Source organism: Pomacea canaliculata, linkage group LG2, assembly GCF_003073045.1.
Source record: "Pomacea canaliculata isolate SZHN2017 linkage group LG2, ASM307304v1, whole genome shotgun sequence".
NCBI classification, from domain to species: Eukaryota; Metazoa; Mollusca; class Gastropoda; order Architaenioglossa; family Ampullariidae; genus Pomacea; species Pomacea canaliculata.
This window is the reverse complement of record NC_037591.1, coordinates 44,120,882-44,135,817: the sequence shown is the minus strand read 5'-3', so window position 1 is coordinate 44,135,817 and position 14,936 is coordinate 44,120,882. Positions and strand designations below refer to the sequence as shown.

General features: G+C 41.9%; 1 protein-coding gene across 5 annotated transcripts in view; it reads right to left on the bottom strand.

Annotated features, from left to right (window-relative positions):
• Window positions 1–162: 162 nt before the first annotated feature.
• Window positions 163–14,936, bottom strand: part of LOC112558244 (cationic amino acid transporter 2-like) — a 41,882-nt gene continuing 27,108 nt past the window's right edge. For 3 of the 5 annotated variants that reach the window (XM_025228589.1, XM_025228592.1, XM_025228591.1), the window contains exons 11-15: window positions 8,071–8,246; window positions 3,641–3,807; window positions 3,235–3,343; window positions 2,069–2,297; window positions 1,137–1,271 (exon numbers count right to left, since the gene is read on the bottom strand). In XM_025228589.1, coding sequence (XP_025084374.1) covers window positions 2,131–2,297; window positions 3,235–3,343; window positions 3,641–3,807; window positions 8,071–8,246 — 619 coding nt within the window. In that variant the 3' untranslated portion in view covers window positions 1,137–1,271; window positions 2,069–2,130. Of the gene's footprint in view, window positions 1,272–2,068; window positions 2,298–3,234; window positions 3,344–3,640; window positions 3,808–8,070; window positions 8,247–14,936 lie in introns of all 5 variants that reach the window. The other 2 variants (XM_025228590.1, XM_025228593.1) reach the window with 2 other exon arrangements.

Genomic DNA, 14,936 nt, shown 5'->3' with positions numbered 1-14,936 from the left:
GGTGTTTGCAGTATGGAACACATGTTGATGTGAACACTTTTCTTGACATCAGAAGTAGTAGAGTTTCATCATAGAAAAATGAAGTCTTAGGACAGAATGGTACAAGAATCAAAAACATTATTCTTGGAGTTACAGCATTTCACTAAATTCACAAAAATGAAATGGTTATACATATTTGCAGTTTATTTTTTTAGCATTCCCAGTAGAGAAGTAAGGAGTTAGTCACCACGTCAGTATTTCAATGCACAGCATGGAATGCAGTCTCTTTAGCTAAGGAAGGACTGGAGACTAAGCTTGCTAGAATTTCGTTTTTGTACATAGCTTCACAACAATCACTACAGTGTTTATTTAAGAGTTAACTGTTAAGGCAACAGCAAGAAAACATTTTACTACATATTTTAGCTGTTAAAATCATAACTTGCCAGTTGAAGAGAAGCCAACATACACAGTTTGAAATTTCCATAATTTGTTAACTTAATGTGAATCTTTATTTTGTAAGTACTGTTTCTTGGCAGTTTTCCATGTCATTTTGTGTTTTAAAAGTAAAATCTATTGCTTTTTCATAAACACAACATCAGATTCCAAATGCCACAAAAATAAGAGCTGCTGCAGATAACAAAAGACCTATATCATCATGCTTAACTTTCAGAAATGTCAACAAAATATGAAAACTTTTGCAGTGCTGTTTCCCAACCAGGCTGAGGTGCACAGTGCATTACACAATCTACATTAAAATGTGCTAAGTGAAAAATGTTCCATGCACCACCATCCCTTCCAAAGAACTACACAGCTCCACAGACACATATCTGCATTCTAAGGAGAGGCATCACCATACTGAACAATTACATTGCATAAATGAGTTTTAGTATTTATGATTTGATAAGGGAGACGGCAACCAGGAATCCAGACTGACAGTGTGATTCAAATGTGCAGCAGAGGCGTGTAAATGGTCAAATAGATCAGCTTATGTTATTGAATTCCCTGGCTATCATATAAGCCATGACTTCTTAGCTAGTCTTGCTGCAAAATGCTACTTTTAACATTTCTAGTAAGGAATTGGTGTGTCTGAATCACAATGGGTCTTTGTTCTTCCCCAGCCATACCTATGTTCTGTCTTTACATAAAAAGAACACTGCCAACCCCACTGTTTTAAAGCAGTGGTCTTGTTTCATCGTCATCATCTTTGTTAATGTTTGTCTCTTGTGGTAGCATTTCATGGCGGTTTCCTTCAGTGCTGTTCCTCAGACCATATCCAAAATAAACAGCAAATCCTGAAAAAAATTTATATATATATTTTTTTAACAGGCATAATATAAATATATGACAGTTATCACATTGATTATTACAAGTCCATTTTCATTATCAAGACACATTCATTCAGTATAGAAGGGGGGGAAAGAGTAGAGAGGAAAGATGTGGAGGAGTGAAAGATAGAACTAGTGAGAACATCCTAGCTTCCACTAACTGTTTTTATATTATAATTTTTGGTAAGGTTTCCACATAACTTCAAATAGGTCTAATTTATTACTTAAAATACTATGGTATCTTTTTATATTATATCTGTATTTTACAGTCTTCAAAAAACATGTATAGAGGGTATATCGTTTTTCTGAAAAATATTGATAACCTGTTTGTGGCCAGACAAACTCTTTTTATGATAAAACTATTTTATCCCTTTTAACTAGATTTTGTATTAAGACAATTTAACAGGTTAACTTACCAAGTCGAAACACAGGTGAACTCATGTGAGTTTGTAAATTATTGAAGTTCCTGTGCTTACATCATGATTTTAAAATCTTCAGGTTCTAAATAATAATTTAAATATTCATTCAATTAACTTAGCATGAATACTATTAAAGTCTTAGCTGAGCTTGGTTAAAAGGGTTAAAAAGATATGATTAGAAAAGATGCTACCAATCAATAAGCAACATTAGATTTATTCTTTAGATGGTTTTCAATAATGTTTAGCTGTACATGCCATCCATTACATTTGTTACAAACTTTCTTTAAAGCGTATAACAAAGTCTGTAAGTGCACATGCATGCACACACACATAGAGAAAGCAAACCTGTGTACATCACTGATTCATTCTGTCGCTGATGTTGATGTTTTCACAATCCCAGAAACATCTTAATCATCATCATTTGATGAAACTTCAATGTGGTGATGTTGCTCAGTGTAAGATGTGTATGTTTTCTTATTCATACTTTTCCTTTCTGCATGGTACAGCACAACATGCTGGTCATATATGTTCATACCACTTTGCCATACACCATAAGTGAAGTAGATTGAAAATCCTGGGAGAGGAAACAAGTAGTCATAGTGTGCTGGGTAATATTAAGTGTTAACAACACAGCAAACCTCAAAATGTGCAGTGCTCCCTTACCTTCCAAATAATGATCAAACCTTAAACAATCAAGCTATTTCCTTCAGATTTAGTTTAATAAACTTGGTTAATAGTGAGGTTTTAAATCTTTCACAAAATTAACTGTAGTTTGGTTGATAAATTTTCATCTATATCTCTTTGCAACATCAAGTTAAACATTAAAGTGTAATTTAGTAAATGTTTGATCAGGGTGAGAAAACCTTAAATTGACAGAAGCAAACTTGCTACAATCGGGTAGGCCAACACTTGAATATAAGTGTTATAAACAAAAAGTTACAGAACAGCTCAATTACAGTGTCTTAACTCCTAAATGTGATGTCAGGAAAAATAACCAGTCAACAGATAGTTAAAAAGTATCTGCGATTGAGAGAACAAATACATTTTTGGAATTAGCAGTCAAAGAGTACATGGAATTTGTAGCTACAGTCAAATCACTACAATCTGCGCTGTCAGCAGTTAAGGCTTCAGTCACAGTTTCTTATTTTATGACAAAGTCCCTAACCTACAGACCCCATATAATCCTGCTGGTGCTGGAGAAAGAATGTGCAATTGAGGGCTAGAAGTGATGTCCAATTTACACCCTGAAAGACCTTTAAAAGCTCAAGGTTAGGATTAATGTTCACACTGACAGCTTTCTTGTGTAGTGAAAGCTGTCCAGCCAGTTTTTTAGTTCTACTGTTGTTAGACTTAAGAAAAAATATCTGAGTGAGAAAGGGTGGGAAAACTGCTGTTGGATGGAGAAAACTGTTGTAGGAAGGAGAAAACTTCTGAAGGAAGGAGAAAACTACTGTAGGAAGGAGTAAAATGCTGTAGGATGGAAAAAAGGAACTAGGGTGTGGTGAACTGACCTATCAACATCCAGATTCCAAATCGCACCCAGGTCATAGAGCTTAGTTTAAGCATGAGGTATATGTTGATGAGACAAGAAGCAGCTGGAATAATGGGCACAAAAGGTACCTGCATCATAAGATAGATATGATTAGGATACATTGTATGGCATTGGGGTATAGGACTTGCCTGTTGTGTGAGATCCAACCCCAAAGCTAAGTGTAGTCAACTGGCAAGACCTACCTTAAAGTAAAATTATTGTTATCATTGAGTATAATATGAACTCTAAAGGGGCCATTATGTGACACACCCTGTGATACTCTCTCAGTAGTCACAAACCTTTCTTTGAAAGATGGCTATTAACAGGTCAGGTATATCTAGCCTTAATGTGAAGTACTGTTATTTGCCTTTTGGATGTGACCTGACCTTAAATGGAAGCGCAGTTTGGCCCTGAGGTTGTCGATACATGATAAGAACAGGAAGCACACACATTAGCCCTAGCACAGAAGCAACTGTCACAGCCCACGCCTGGTGCTGCTCCAGTTGGGTTGAACACAGGACGGTGAATGTGGAGAATACAGTGATGAAGAAACCTGGACAAATGTAGACTTCATCATTCAAGCAAGAAGCTGGGAAGTAATTCTGTAATTTTTTTTACAAGCAAGTTTAAACATCTATCATCGATTATTGTCATGATCCTGTCTTGGTGAAACATTTCTTTTACTTTGCTAGTGGAGAAGCAACACTTGTAAAATGACACAACACTGATTAGAGTTTACAAAGTTATGGGAAGTGTTTTCCCCTGAAACAGTAGTTAAGAAGCAAAGTAGGATGTTGCTTTGGGGCAACATGAAGAAACTTACCATCGTCTTGTTCCCCTGAAAATGTTTTATATCTGAAGCTGTAGTTATAAAGCAGTGGCAATGGTGCCTCAGGGTAAAGAATCATAAAATAGAGTTCACCAGGTGCAGACATCACTTTATAACTTTGGAACTAAGATGCTTTTCCTTGAGTTCCTAATTTAGCATTGGGGAAACGTCTAACTTTCACTTCATGTGGGTTAGGATTGGGGTTCAGTGCAGCTATAGGTGTTGGTTACTGGTGCTGTGCACTCCTTTCCACCTAGGAGGTTGGTGTTCAGTGTCCATACATATTAATTGGTGCTGGTGCATGCTTTTTTGTCCCTGGAGTGGGGGCACTGTAGCAGCACGTGTAGCCGTTGATTACTGGTACTTTGAACTTTCTATCTGTGAAGTAGCCAGAAATGGTCAGAATAGGTACTGATCAGTACTGTGCACTCCTTTCCACCTGTGGGCTATTGATGTCTGGTGCTGATGCATTTGTTTTCTCTTAGTATTTCTTGCTGTTTAGTCTTAGAGGTCAGACCATAACCTAGTCTTAACAAGCCTAAGGTTACAGCTAAAATTTAAAGGCGCAGAAACAGCTCTGGGTTACAACAGAAGATCCAAACCTTTGCAACAGTTGACAGGCCCTGAGGAGTAAGAAGAGGAAAAACCCTAAGGCAGCTGCAGGAAGTCAACTGCGATAAATGGAAAGGCATGAAGGCAGTAAGGGAAACAGATTGAAGACCAATGCCATGAGATCAACGAGGATCTAGTCTATGACAACAACTATAAGACCTTCCATCTCCTCAAGACCCTCGCCAATGAGAGAATAAACAGAAAACGTCCATCAGCGAGGGTAGCCCGCTCTCAGATGACAAGGCTGTCCTTGTCTGGCGAACAGAATACTGCAGAAGCCTTTACAATTTACTGCTAGCAACATACTCAAACATCTTCCAAGACAACCAGGAGACAAATGTAGACCCAGAGGATCGGCAAGTCCTACAGGAAGGGATTGAACGGACCATTCGGAGCCTGAAGGAATGTCCTGGAAAGTGTGTGTGGGGGGGATTTGGTGTTTTAGGCCGAGCCAGCAACTAAGGCTGTATCAAGGCAAGGCAGCCAGCCCGATAAACAGATGCCACATGCAGAAAAAGAACAGCGTGCCTTAGACGAGAACTGAACCTAGGACAGCCAAACCTTCACTGCATTGGTGACAGGCACTAACCATTGTGCCACCAAACCGCCCGTCTCCTGGGAGGCGGACAAGGTCCCAGAAGAGTTGAACAAAAGTGTCAGGGACGAGATATCAAAGGCTCTTACCACAACGTGCTGAAAAATTTGGGCAGCCAAGCAGTGATTACAAGAGTGGACACAGCTACTAATCATAGCTTCCAGAGGAATGGAAATGTACCCGAACTACCAAACCATATGTCTGATTAGTCATCCAAGTGATGTTATGCTGAAAGTAATCCAGAATCGCCTCATGATGCCGGTGAAGAAGCTGTTAGATGAGGAGCAGGTAGGTGGGAACAAATCTTCAACAATCAAGTCCTAATTAAAAAGTACCTGCAGCATGGCAAGGATCTCTACCATAACTTTATTGACTTCACGAAAGCTTTCAATAGAGTATGCCACAAGGGGCTACTGAAGGTTTTGGGGACATTCAACGTGGAGGAAGGCGCTGTATGATGGCTCCAGGTTCTCAGTTCTCTTCAACAACCATATGAATAATCTCTTTCCCACGATGGTGGGTGTATGCCAGATACACCCTGTGTCCCCAGTGTTATTTACCATCTACCCGAAGAAGGTCCATTTCATGGCCATCATGCCTCCACATCCATTGGAGGGAGCCCACTCAGTAACCTACTTTTTGTTGACGACATCATCTGATGATGGGTAGCAAAAGCAAGTTACAGACCCCATCAACAAGTTCTTTTGCCAGCATGAGCGCATATTGGGATGGAAATAGCACAGACAAGAGTAAAGTCATAGCAAATACGAGATGGAAATCGACATGGACAAATGCGAATTCATGGTGAACACTGTTGGAGCTAGTGAAGTGGAGATCTGAATGAACAGAGTACGGTTGGAGGAGGGGCAGTCCTTCAAACATCTGGACATGACCACCTCAAAAGACAATAGCTGCGTGGTGGATGTTTGTCTCAGAATCATGGCAGCAACAGCAATGATGGCCAGGCTCAACTGGATTGGGGACAGCAGAAGTGTCAGCTTCTGAATCAAATTCACTCTTCACACGTCTCTCATTATCCCCAAAATGCTGCATGGCTGCGAGACATGGACTTTGTTCATGGAATCGGAGCGACAGATCCAAGTGTTTGAAATAAAGCACTTCAGGAGACTCATTCGAATCTCCCAAAGGGAATAAAAGATGAACAACTTTGTCCACAGCGTAGTCACCTTGGTGAATCCCCAGGAGCCTCTGTCATGTCCGACATGACGCCTTGCCCAAGACGGTCTTCCAAGGGTACATTGAAGGCAGTCAATGCCATCACAATCAAAAGAAAAGCTGGGGGACACACGTGAACAAGGGGACTGGTTATCCATCGCAGGTGCAAGACTGGCCCCACTGGTGTGTGATTACACCTCTGTTGCGTCGCTTTGTGTCTTCCCAATGACCGGTACCAGAGGTTGCAATTAAGGGATAGGAATAAGAAGTTATGTTGCCAATCTTATGTTTTAAGGTTTTATATTTGTTTAATTGTTTTGAGAATACAATACATGTATTCTTATTGTCCTTCTGTACAATTACAACCAGTAGTACCTACTGTCTGGTGCTTGGAAGGTTTCCATTGTTTCATATGTTTTTTTCAAACCTGTGGTTAGGGTTAGACCTCACCCTGACACACTGTTTCATATGCTTACTCATTTTTCTTTTCAGAGTCTCAGATTTGCTCCTCTACTTCTTCTTTGCTTTTCTTGTGCTCTTCTTGATTTTATGCTGAATTTTTTTTTTGACACTTTCAGCACTGTGCTATTCCATTTCTACTTTTTCTTCACAGATTAAGTATGCCAGGATTTCTTGCCCAGGTGATGTTTTCCAAATTCATTCATTCCTCACTTGATTGGCAGTGGTCGTTGAAGGGAGCACATGAATGCGATAGCTGACAATGCCCACCACTCATGCCTTTCTTGCGTAATGGTGATCAGGTTCTGCACAGGACAACCAGTCCACTCCTTCACATTTGTAAGGCAGTTCTTCCCCTACCCACCATGGCTTCCACCACCCTTCCAGGGACCTTGAAGGACAGCCTTCAACAAAGTATTCTGCAGGGTCAAATGGCAAAATCAGACCAACTTACTGACTCTTGCAAATAGAGGTTACTGGTGTCCTATAAGTGTGGTAATCGTTCTTCCAAAGTCATTGGTTTATGTTCTCCGACCAAGATCTGGAGCAGCATGACTTTGCTTGGGTGGCTGATTAGGCACATTGTTGTGTAGTTCTGGAACTGTTTGCTGTTCTAGTCTTTCTTTGGTGGGGTTGGGGGAGTAGTATGACTAGTGACTGTGGCCATTCTTTGTGTTCCCAGACTCTTTAACATGTGTTTACCAAGATTGTCATTGGCTGTTTCAGTCACAGTTGAGTTGAAGTGATAATCAGTCTCATGTATGTGTTGTCCTTGTCACAGAAATTGAGAAAGGTGCAAATTTGACCCCTGTCATTGCTAGAGGTTTTCCAGCTCTATACACTCAGGGTAACCTCTTTTCCACAATGGTAGGTGTGCACCAGGGATGCACTCTGCATTCCGGCATGAAACAACGGTTACAAGAATAATTTTCACAGGACCGACATTCTGCTTTGGACTTGGTTATTGACGCAATTTCCCTTGATGTCTTTGTCATCAGTACCAGCATTAAACTGGTTATGCCGTCGTGTGCGCGCTCACGTGCATAGACGTTCACAGTCCTATAAGTACATTGATGATCTGATGTAAGTCTAACATCATGTTGTATTGTCATCATTGTAACTTAAACGGCAGTGGTTTGACTTACACATAGAAGCTACACAGCATTTGGCTATGAATGACGAGGCACGAGTAGGTAAGTCTGAAGATGGCTGGAGCAACAGACTGATTTTAATGGCGCCTGAGTCTTTATCTGCCATCTGACCTGTCTTTGCCGTGGATATTACGTTGTTCATCATAGGCAGCTTTTCATCCATCTCGTACCTGTTAACACACAAAACATATAAGATAAGATAAGATAAGATAAGATTACTTTATTGTCCAGAAAAGGAGATTTGTCTTCCAGCATGCAAGCAGTCAGAGTAAAAATCAAAGACATCAAAGACATCAACAATAACATCAGCAATAAAAAATGAAAAATGACAGAAGTGAGCACACACACGCCCTCATCAAGGACAATACATCAGTGGACAATACATCAGTTCCATGACTACATAATGACGGCTAGTAACAGAGATGGGATTACCCATTGTGTGTAAAACTACTAGTCGCTTATAGTCTTCTGTTTGTTGACAGCAGAGATGGCCGATGGGATGAATGACCTCCTGTAGACGTTCTTTTTCACAAGAGGGACTCTCAATCTCCGTCCTGAGGGCATAGGCTCGAAGCGGGGGTTGAGTGGATGGGTGGGGTCAAGCATGATTTGTGTTGCTTTCCGGACAAGGGCTGAATCGTACAGGTGGGAAAGGGTCAGCTGTTGTGAGCCTACGATCTTGCTGGCTGTGTTTATGACGCGCCTCAGTTTGTTCTTGGTTGTCATGCTTGTCTGGCCATACCAAGACACAATATTAAATGTCATTACGCTTTCTACCAGCGCACGATAGACATCTACCAAGATGTGTTCGCTTACATTGAAACTACGAAGCTTCCTAATCAGATATAGCCGTTGTTGTGCCTTCTTATGCACTGTCCCTACATGTTCAGTGAAATTCAAACTATCGTCTATTACTGTTCCAAGATATTTGAATGTTGTCACCCTTTCAACCTCTTCATTTCCGATTACTAATGGAGTGGACATTTCTTTTCCTTTCCTCTGATCTATAACTAGTTCTTTCGTTTTTCCAACATTTAGTTCTAGGTAGCTGCTTTTGAAACCACTCGCAAAGGGCCTGCACTTGTGTGGTATAGTGGGCCAAAGATTTCTCATCTCTCAGGTGACCAATCAGTGCCATGTCGTCTGCATATTTAACTAAACAGAGAATTCCGTTATTTATTTGCATCTCATTGGTGTATACAGAGAATAATACTGGAGATAGAACACACCCTTGTGGCACTCCTGTATTCAATATCAGTTCACTGGATAGGTGCCCTTTAACATTTACCCTCTGTGGTCTATTACTCAAAAACTGATGAATCCAGCGAATTAGTGAATGACTAACTTCTAAGTCTACTAGGCGTTGAATGAGAATGTGTGTCTGCAATGTGTTGAATGCTGAAGAGAAATCCATAAAAAGTACTCTGATGGACGTTCCTGCTTTATCTAGGTGGTTTGAAACTGTGTCTAGGAGTGTTAATGTGGCATCTTCCACCCTCTCTTAGCCCTGTACGCAAACTGCATGCGGTCTAGACGGTCAGAAACAGCCGCTACAAGTCTATTGCATATTATCCTTTCAAAACACTTGGCTATGACTGGTGTCAGCGCAACAGGTCTAAAATCTTTGTTTTCCTTAGCATTGGGTTTTTTGGGAATGGGTACAATGGTAGAGGATCGCCAGACGCGGGGTACAAAGGGGATGTTTAGAAACAGGCTAAAGAGCTGGGTGAGCATGGGTGCGAGTTGTTGCGAACAAGTTTTTAGAACTGATCCCCTCAGTCCGTCAGGCCCCGGGGCCTTGTTTGGCTTTAAACGCCTTAGACACCTCTCAACCTCCTGCTCACCGACCTCTAAAGGCGCTGCATCTGTGGTCAACTTAGAACATATATTTTCACATTCTGAGCTGGAGTCTCCACGTCAAATCGTGCATAAAATCTGTTGAGTTCCTCAGACAGCTCCTTTGGGTTGTCACTTTTAATGTATTGGCTTTTAGTTGTTCTGCCATCATATTGTTGAGTCCCTGCCACGCTTCTTTGGCATTCACTGTCCTAAATTTAGCTTCTACTTTGTCCTTATATTCGGCCCTAGCCTTTACAGAGTTTTGTTCTAAATAATTTCGTCTTCTCCCTCACTGTGTTCATATCTCCGACGGCAAAAGCTTCTTTCTTCTCCCTAAGACACTGCCTAAGCTCGCGATTGATCCATGGTTTTGAGTTTGCATACACTTCTGTCTCTTTTGTTGTAATGGCACTGTCCTCACAAAACAGCAAGTACGATGTGATGGTGTCTGCTAACTCATCTCCCCTTCCCTCACAAGAGTCAAAGAAAACTTGCCAATCTGTTGCTTCAAAACAGCCCTGCAGCGCTGCAACATTGTCACTATTCCATTGCTTAACCTTTTTTACAACAGGTTCTGCCGTCTTCAGTTTCTGCCTATACGTAGGTAGCAAATGTATTACATAATGGTCTGACCTGCCCAGGGGAGGTCGCTGCCTAACACGAAAGGCCTTAGGTATGTCGCCATAGCACTTATCCAGCGTCCTATTCAGTCGAGTGGCACAGGTTATATACTGATGTAGGTTGGGCATCACGCTATTCAGATCACAGGTATTGAAATCGCCACACACAAACAGCCTGGTCTACTGATCTGCTTAGCGCCGTGTGATAACTCTCGGCGATACGCTCTGCTGCTTCCTTATCGTTGGGGCCTGGCACGTATACTAAGATCACTGTGACTTGGCCAAATTCACGAGGCAGGTAATAAGGCCTAAAGGATACTGTCAGGATTTCGTAGGATGGTGTGCTGACCCGCTCATGAACTTTGAACTGAGTCGCCCATTCATCTCTAACAAACAAAGTCCGCCACCTACCCCTTTTTCAGTTTTCTCCTGATCTCTGTCGAACCTAATAGTAGTGTAACCGGTAATGTTGATGTCAGTTTTTTCTTCCGAGAGCCAGGTTTCCGTAACACAAAACAAGTTTGTTCGCTTGTAGTCACCGTCATAGTTGATGAGAGCTGCTAATTCGTCCATCTTGTTGGAGATCGAGCGTGCGTTGAGTAATGTGATAGTTGGCAGTGGCAGCTTGCGGCATCCTCGTGCTTTCAGTCTTTTCTTCACTCCGCCTCTCGAGCCTCTTTTTTTCCCCTTCTTTGTGTTTGTGTTTGCATTTTCCTTCATGCATTCCTCCCAGTTGATGATTTTTGGGGCTGGAAGGACAGTTGCTTGTGACTGAAACTGCATCAGGAACTCGCGACTGTACTGGTATAATGGACGACCGCCGCCATATTGGCTGTAGCCGCCGGGGTCAGTCGATGGAAACACACAAAATCCGTAGTCAAACAACACACACAGCGCCGCAAACAATATGCTGCACTTCCACTCCATCCTTACACGTATGGTAGGTCACTTTGTACACGGAGATTTAAAGAGGAAACACGTAAATTTAAACAAAAACTGCTCTGCCTGCATGTGTGGGTCGCACTGATAGAGTTGTGTAAATGATACTGGTGGCGTATGAAAGTATTACTATCATGTGAAAACACTGGAAAATGGTCGGCAAAACTGCCCTATTATGACTCGCCAACATCCAACCAGTCTGCTTTCATTCTAGGCACCAGGTACCTAAGGTGACCAGACGTCCCGCATTTGGCGGGACAGTCCCGCTTTTGACCTCGTGTCCCGCCTGAATATCGGGCTGGACGCCCAATGTCCCGCTTTCTGGCTTTCTAGCAAGTCCATCAAATGTCCCGGTTGTCTTTAAAAATCACTTTTTTCGGCGTTTTTTGACGGTGACGACACCATCATCGGCACGTGTCCCGCTTTCGCCCCCGAAACGTCTGGTCACCTTAAGGTACCTTTAAATTCAAGTTTATTTATTGAAATGTTAAAAGAAAGCGATCAAAAACCGTATCGCAGTGCTTTTCTTTATCGTATTTACTTTCTGCCATCATTGCGCTTGACTTCATAGGAGAGCTGAGTTTGTAGATAAGAGTAACGGAGCAATTGTGTATTGTTATCAACACCTGCCTCGTGGAACGAGTGGTTAACGACGCACAATGGACTCCAAGATGGTAGATGTAGTAGATGTAATACTAGTATTACTAGTAGATGCAATACTAGCAGTATTTACTGTCTTTTGTCGACTGATGTGTGCTGGTCAAGAGACAGCATTAACGTGGGCCGATCATTTCGTCCAAAACCATATATATATAAATGTACCCCCCCCCTTCCTTGAGTCCACTCCACCCCGCCTTGACCATATATATATACACACACCGTCTCATTCACGGAATTATGATCCCATTAACAGCAGCATCGCAATCAAGCTAAAGAATAATAATCAAAAAGGCTTTTACAAAATGGATTTAACAGAAAAATTGTGTTTATGTGCCACTTTGAGATTTTAACTGAACGTTTGCACTCATTCATAAATGTATTATAATACAAACCTCCAAGCTAAAGATTAATGACAAGGCATTTTCATTTTTAAAACACGAATTTAAGAGAAAAATCGTTTAAAGTGCGACTTTTTCTTTGGACATGTATTGCCAAGCGACCATTTCTGTTTAGTAAGATGGTTGTTGAACTTTGTGGTTTGATGTGCAGCTGAAGCACTTGTTTAGGGCAGGATGTACCGCCATCCCATTCCACCCCATCAATTGGTCGCACGAAATGGACGACAAGAGAGGGTAGCACCCAAACTGTTCAGTGTAAACAGCAGACAAAACTGAGTGCTTCCACCCTTCCCCATCCCTCAAAGTGCCAAATCACTGCGAGGTGGAAGGAAGCACTTTCCTTTCCAAAATGAACAACACAAGTATGTGCTTGCACCTTTTTCTGGCAGGTGACTAATTCTGTCAGGTAGAGCAGTAAAGCCTTAGCCCTGAGTACGAGAGAAGTGCCATTCTCTCTCAAGGTGCTTTGGTCGTGTCACTCAAACCCCCCTCATCCCCCACCCCAGGGAGTTAGATGATGTAGGTTTTAGTAGGCTAGGTAGGTTAGAGTAGAAATAGCAGCTGTATGCTTACATTATGTCAATAAATATATTTGAACGTATTTACCTGTGGTAGGTTAGAGTAGAAATAGCAGCTGTATGTGTACATTATGTCAATAAATCTATGTCTTTGAATGTATTTACCTGTGGTACGTTAGAATAGAAATAGTAGCTGTATGCTTACATTATGTCAATAAATATATTTGAACGTATTTACCTGTGGTAGGTTAGAGTAGAAATAGTAGCTGTATGCTTACATTATGTCAATAAATATATTTGAACATATTTACCTGTGGTAGGTTAGAGTAGAAATAGTAGCTGTATGTGTACATTATGTCAATAAATCTATGTCTTTGAATGTATTTACCTGTGGTAGGTTAGAGTAGAAATAGTAGCTGTATGTGTACATTATGTCAATAAATATATTTGAACATATTTACCTGTGTAGGTTAGAGTAGAAATAGTAGCTGTATGTGTACATTATGTCAATAAATATATTTGAACATATTTACCTGTGGTAGGTTAGAGTAGAAATAGTAGCTGTATGTGTACATTATGTCAATAAATCTATGTCTTTGAATGTATTTACCTGTGGTACGTTAGAATAGAAATAGTAGCTGCATGTGTAAATAAATCTGTTTTAAACGTATTTACCTGTGTGAGCGTGTCAGTCCGAACGAATGCTAGCGTGTACGTGTGTCCTGGTCGTGTCAAAGAGATAAAGGTGTATCACTAGCGCCAGAGAGATTTGTGTTGTCTGTAGGTGTCACAACAGAGCACACACGAAGATCCGTGGGCTGAACGACACACCGAAGAAAAGACAGTTATGTTAGGGAAAACGTAGGTCTTTGGTGGATTCCATCGCTTGTGCGGGTGGTCAGCGGATGGGGAAGCACAATGCGATGTAGATTAATAACGCACCCTACGAAGGAATGCCAGAAAAGCCTCCGTGGGAACGTTGGTCCTCCTCCCGGCAGACCACAGAGGAACCACGACCTTGTAGGACACGTGTGTGGAGGAGCGGATTGATTGAGCGACAAAGGGCATCGGGCCGGCCACAGAGGCAGGACACTTTTGGCAACATGTGTCTGTCATCCGAGATTGATTCCTTTTTGTTTAGGGACCTGGATTGATTACCTTGTTGGTGCTGGCAATATATATGATCATTATTCGACTAATTAAGGTGGGTGCTCGTTATGACTTGAGCAATATGGTTTTGTTGGCAATGACCGGTGAGTCCGTTAAGCAGCAGTCTCTTTCAAAATGTACTTTTCTGACATGACTTCTGCAGAAGATCTGAAGACTGTTTATGGTAAATAAGCAACAAGCGGTCGGCAACAAGCGGTCTAATTGAATTTTTTGTTTCAACACTGATGGTAGTAATAGAGTACAAACAGTCGGTTGTAGGTGGGGTTAGGGAGGTAGTCATGATACATGTACACATGACATTTGTACAGCGAAATATATCTTGTGGGATCACAACTGCAGCGGTGTGCGAGGCGTGTGTGCCAGGGCAGGAGGCGCGCTTACCTGATGGGGCTTTTTGTTGCGGGTCCTGGCAGGACAGGAGGGCGGGGACCCCATTAGCGAGGGAAGGGTGGAAGTTTTCCTCTGCCCAGAGCCAGGCCGGGATTTTGGCTTTTAAAAGCCCGGGTTCGGACCGGCAGTGTTAGAGAAGAGCGTCGGTGCGAGGAGACGTTGATGTACCCAGGCCTTGGCTGTGTGGCTTCCCTGTGTTGGTGTGCCCCTCCCGTATCTCGTGCCTTCTGTATGGTGCTCAGGACTGTGCTGTGTGCCTTTTTCTCCACGGGGTAGGGACGTGTCCTGGAGCAGTTCCACCTTCTCCTGCGTTTTCTGCGTGCGGC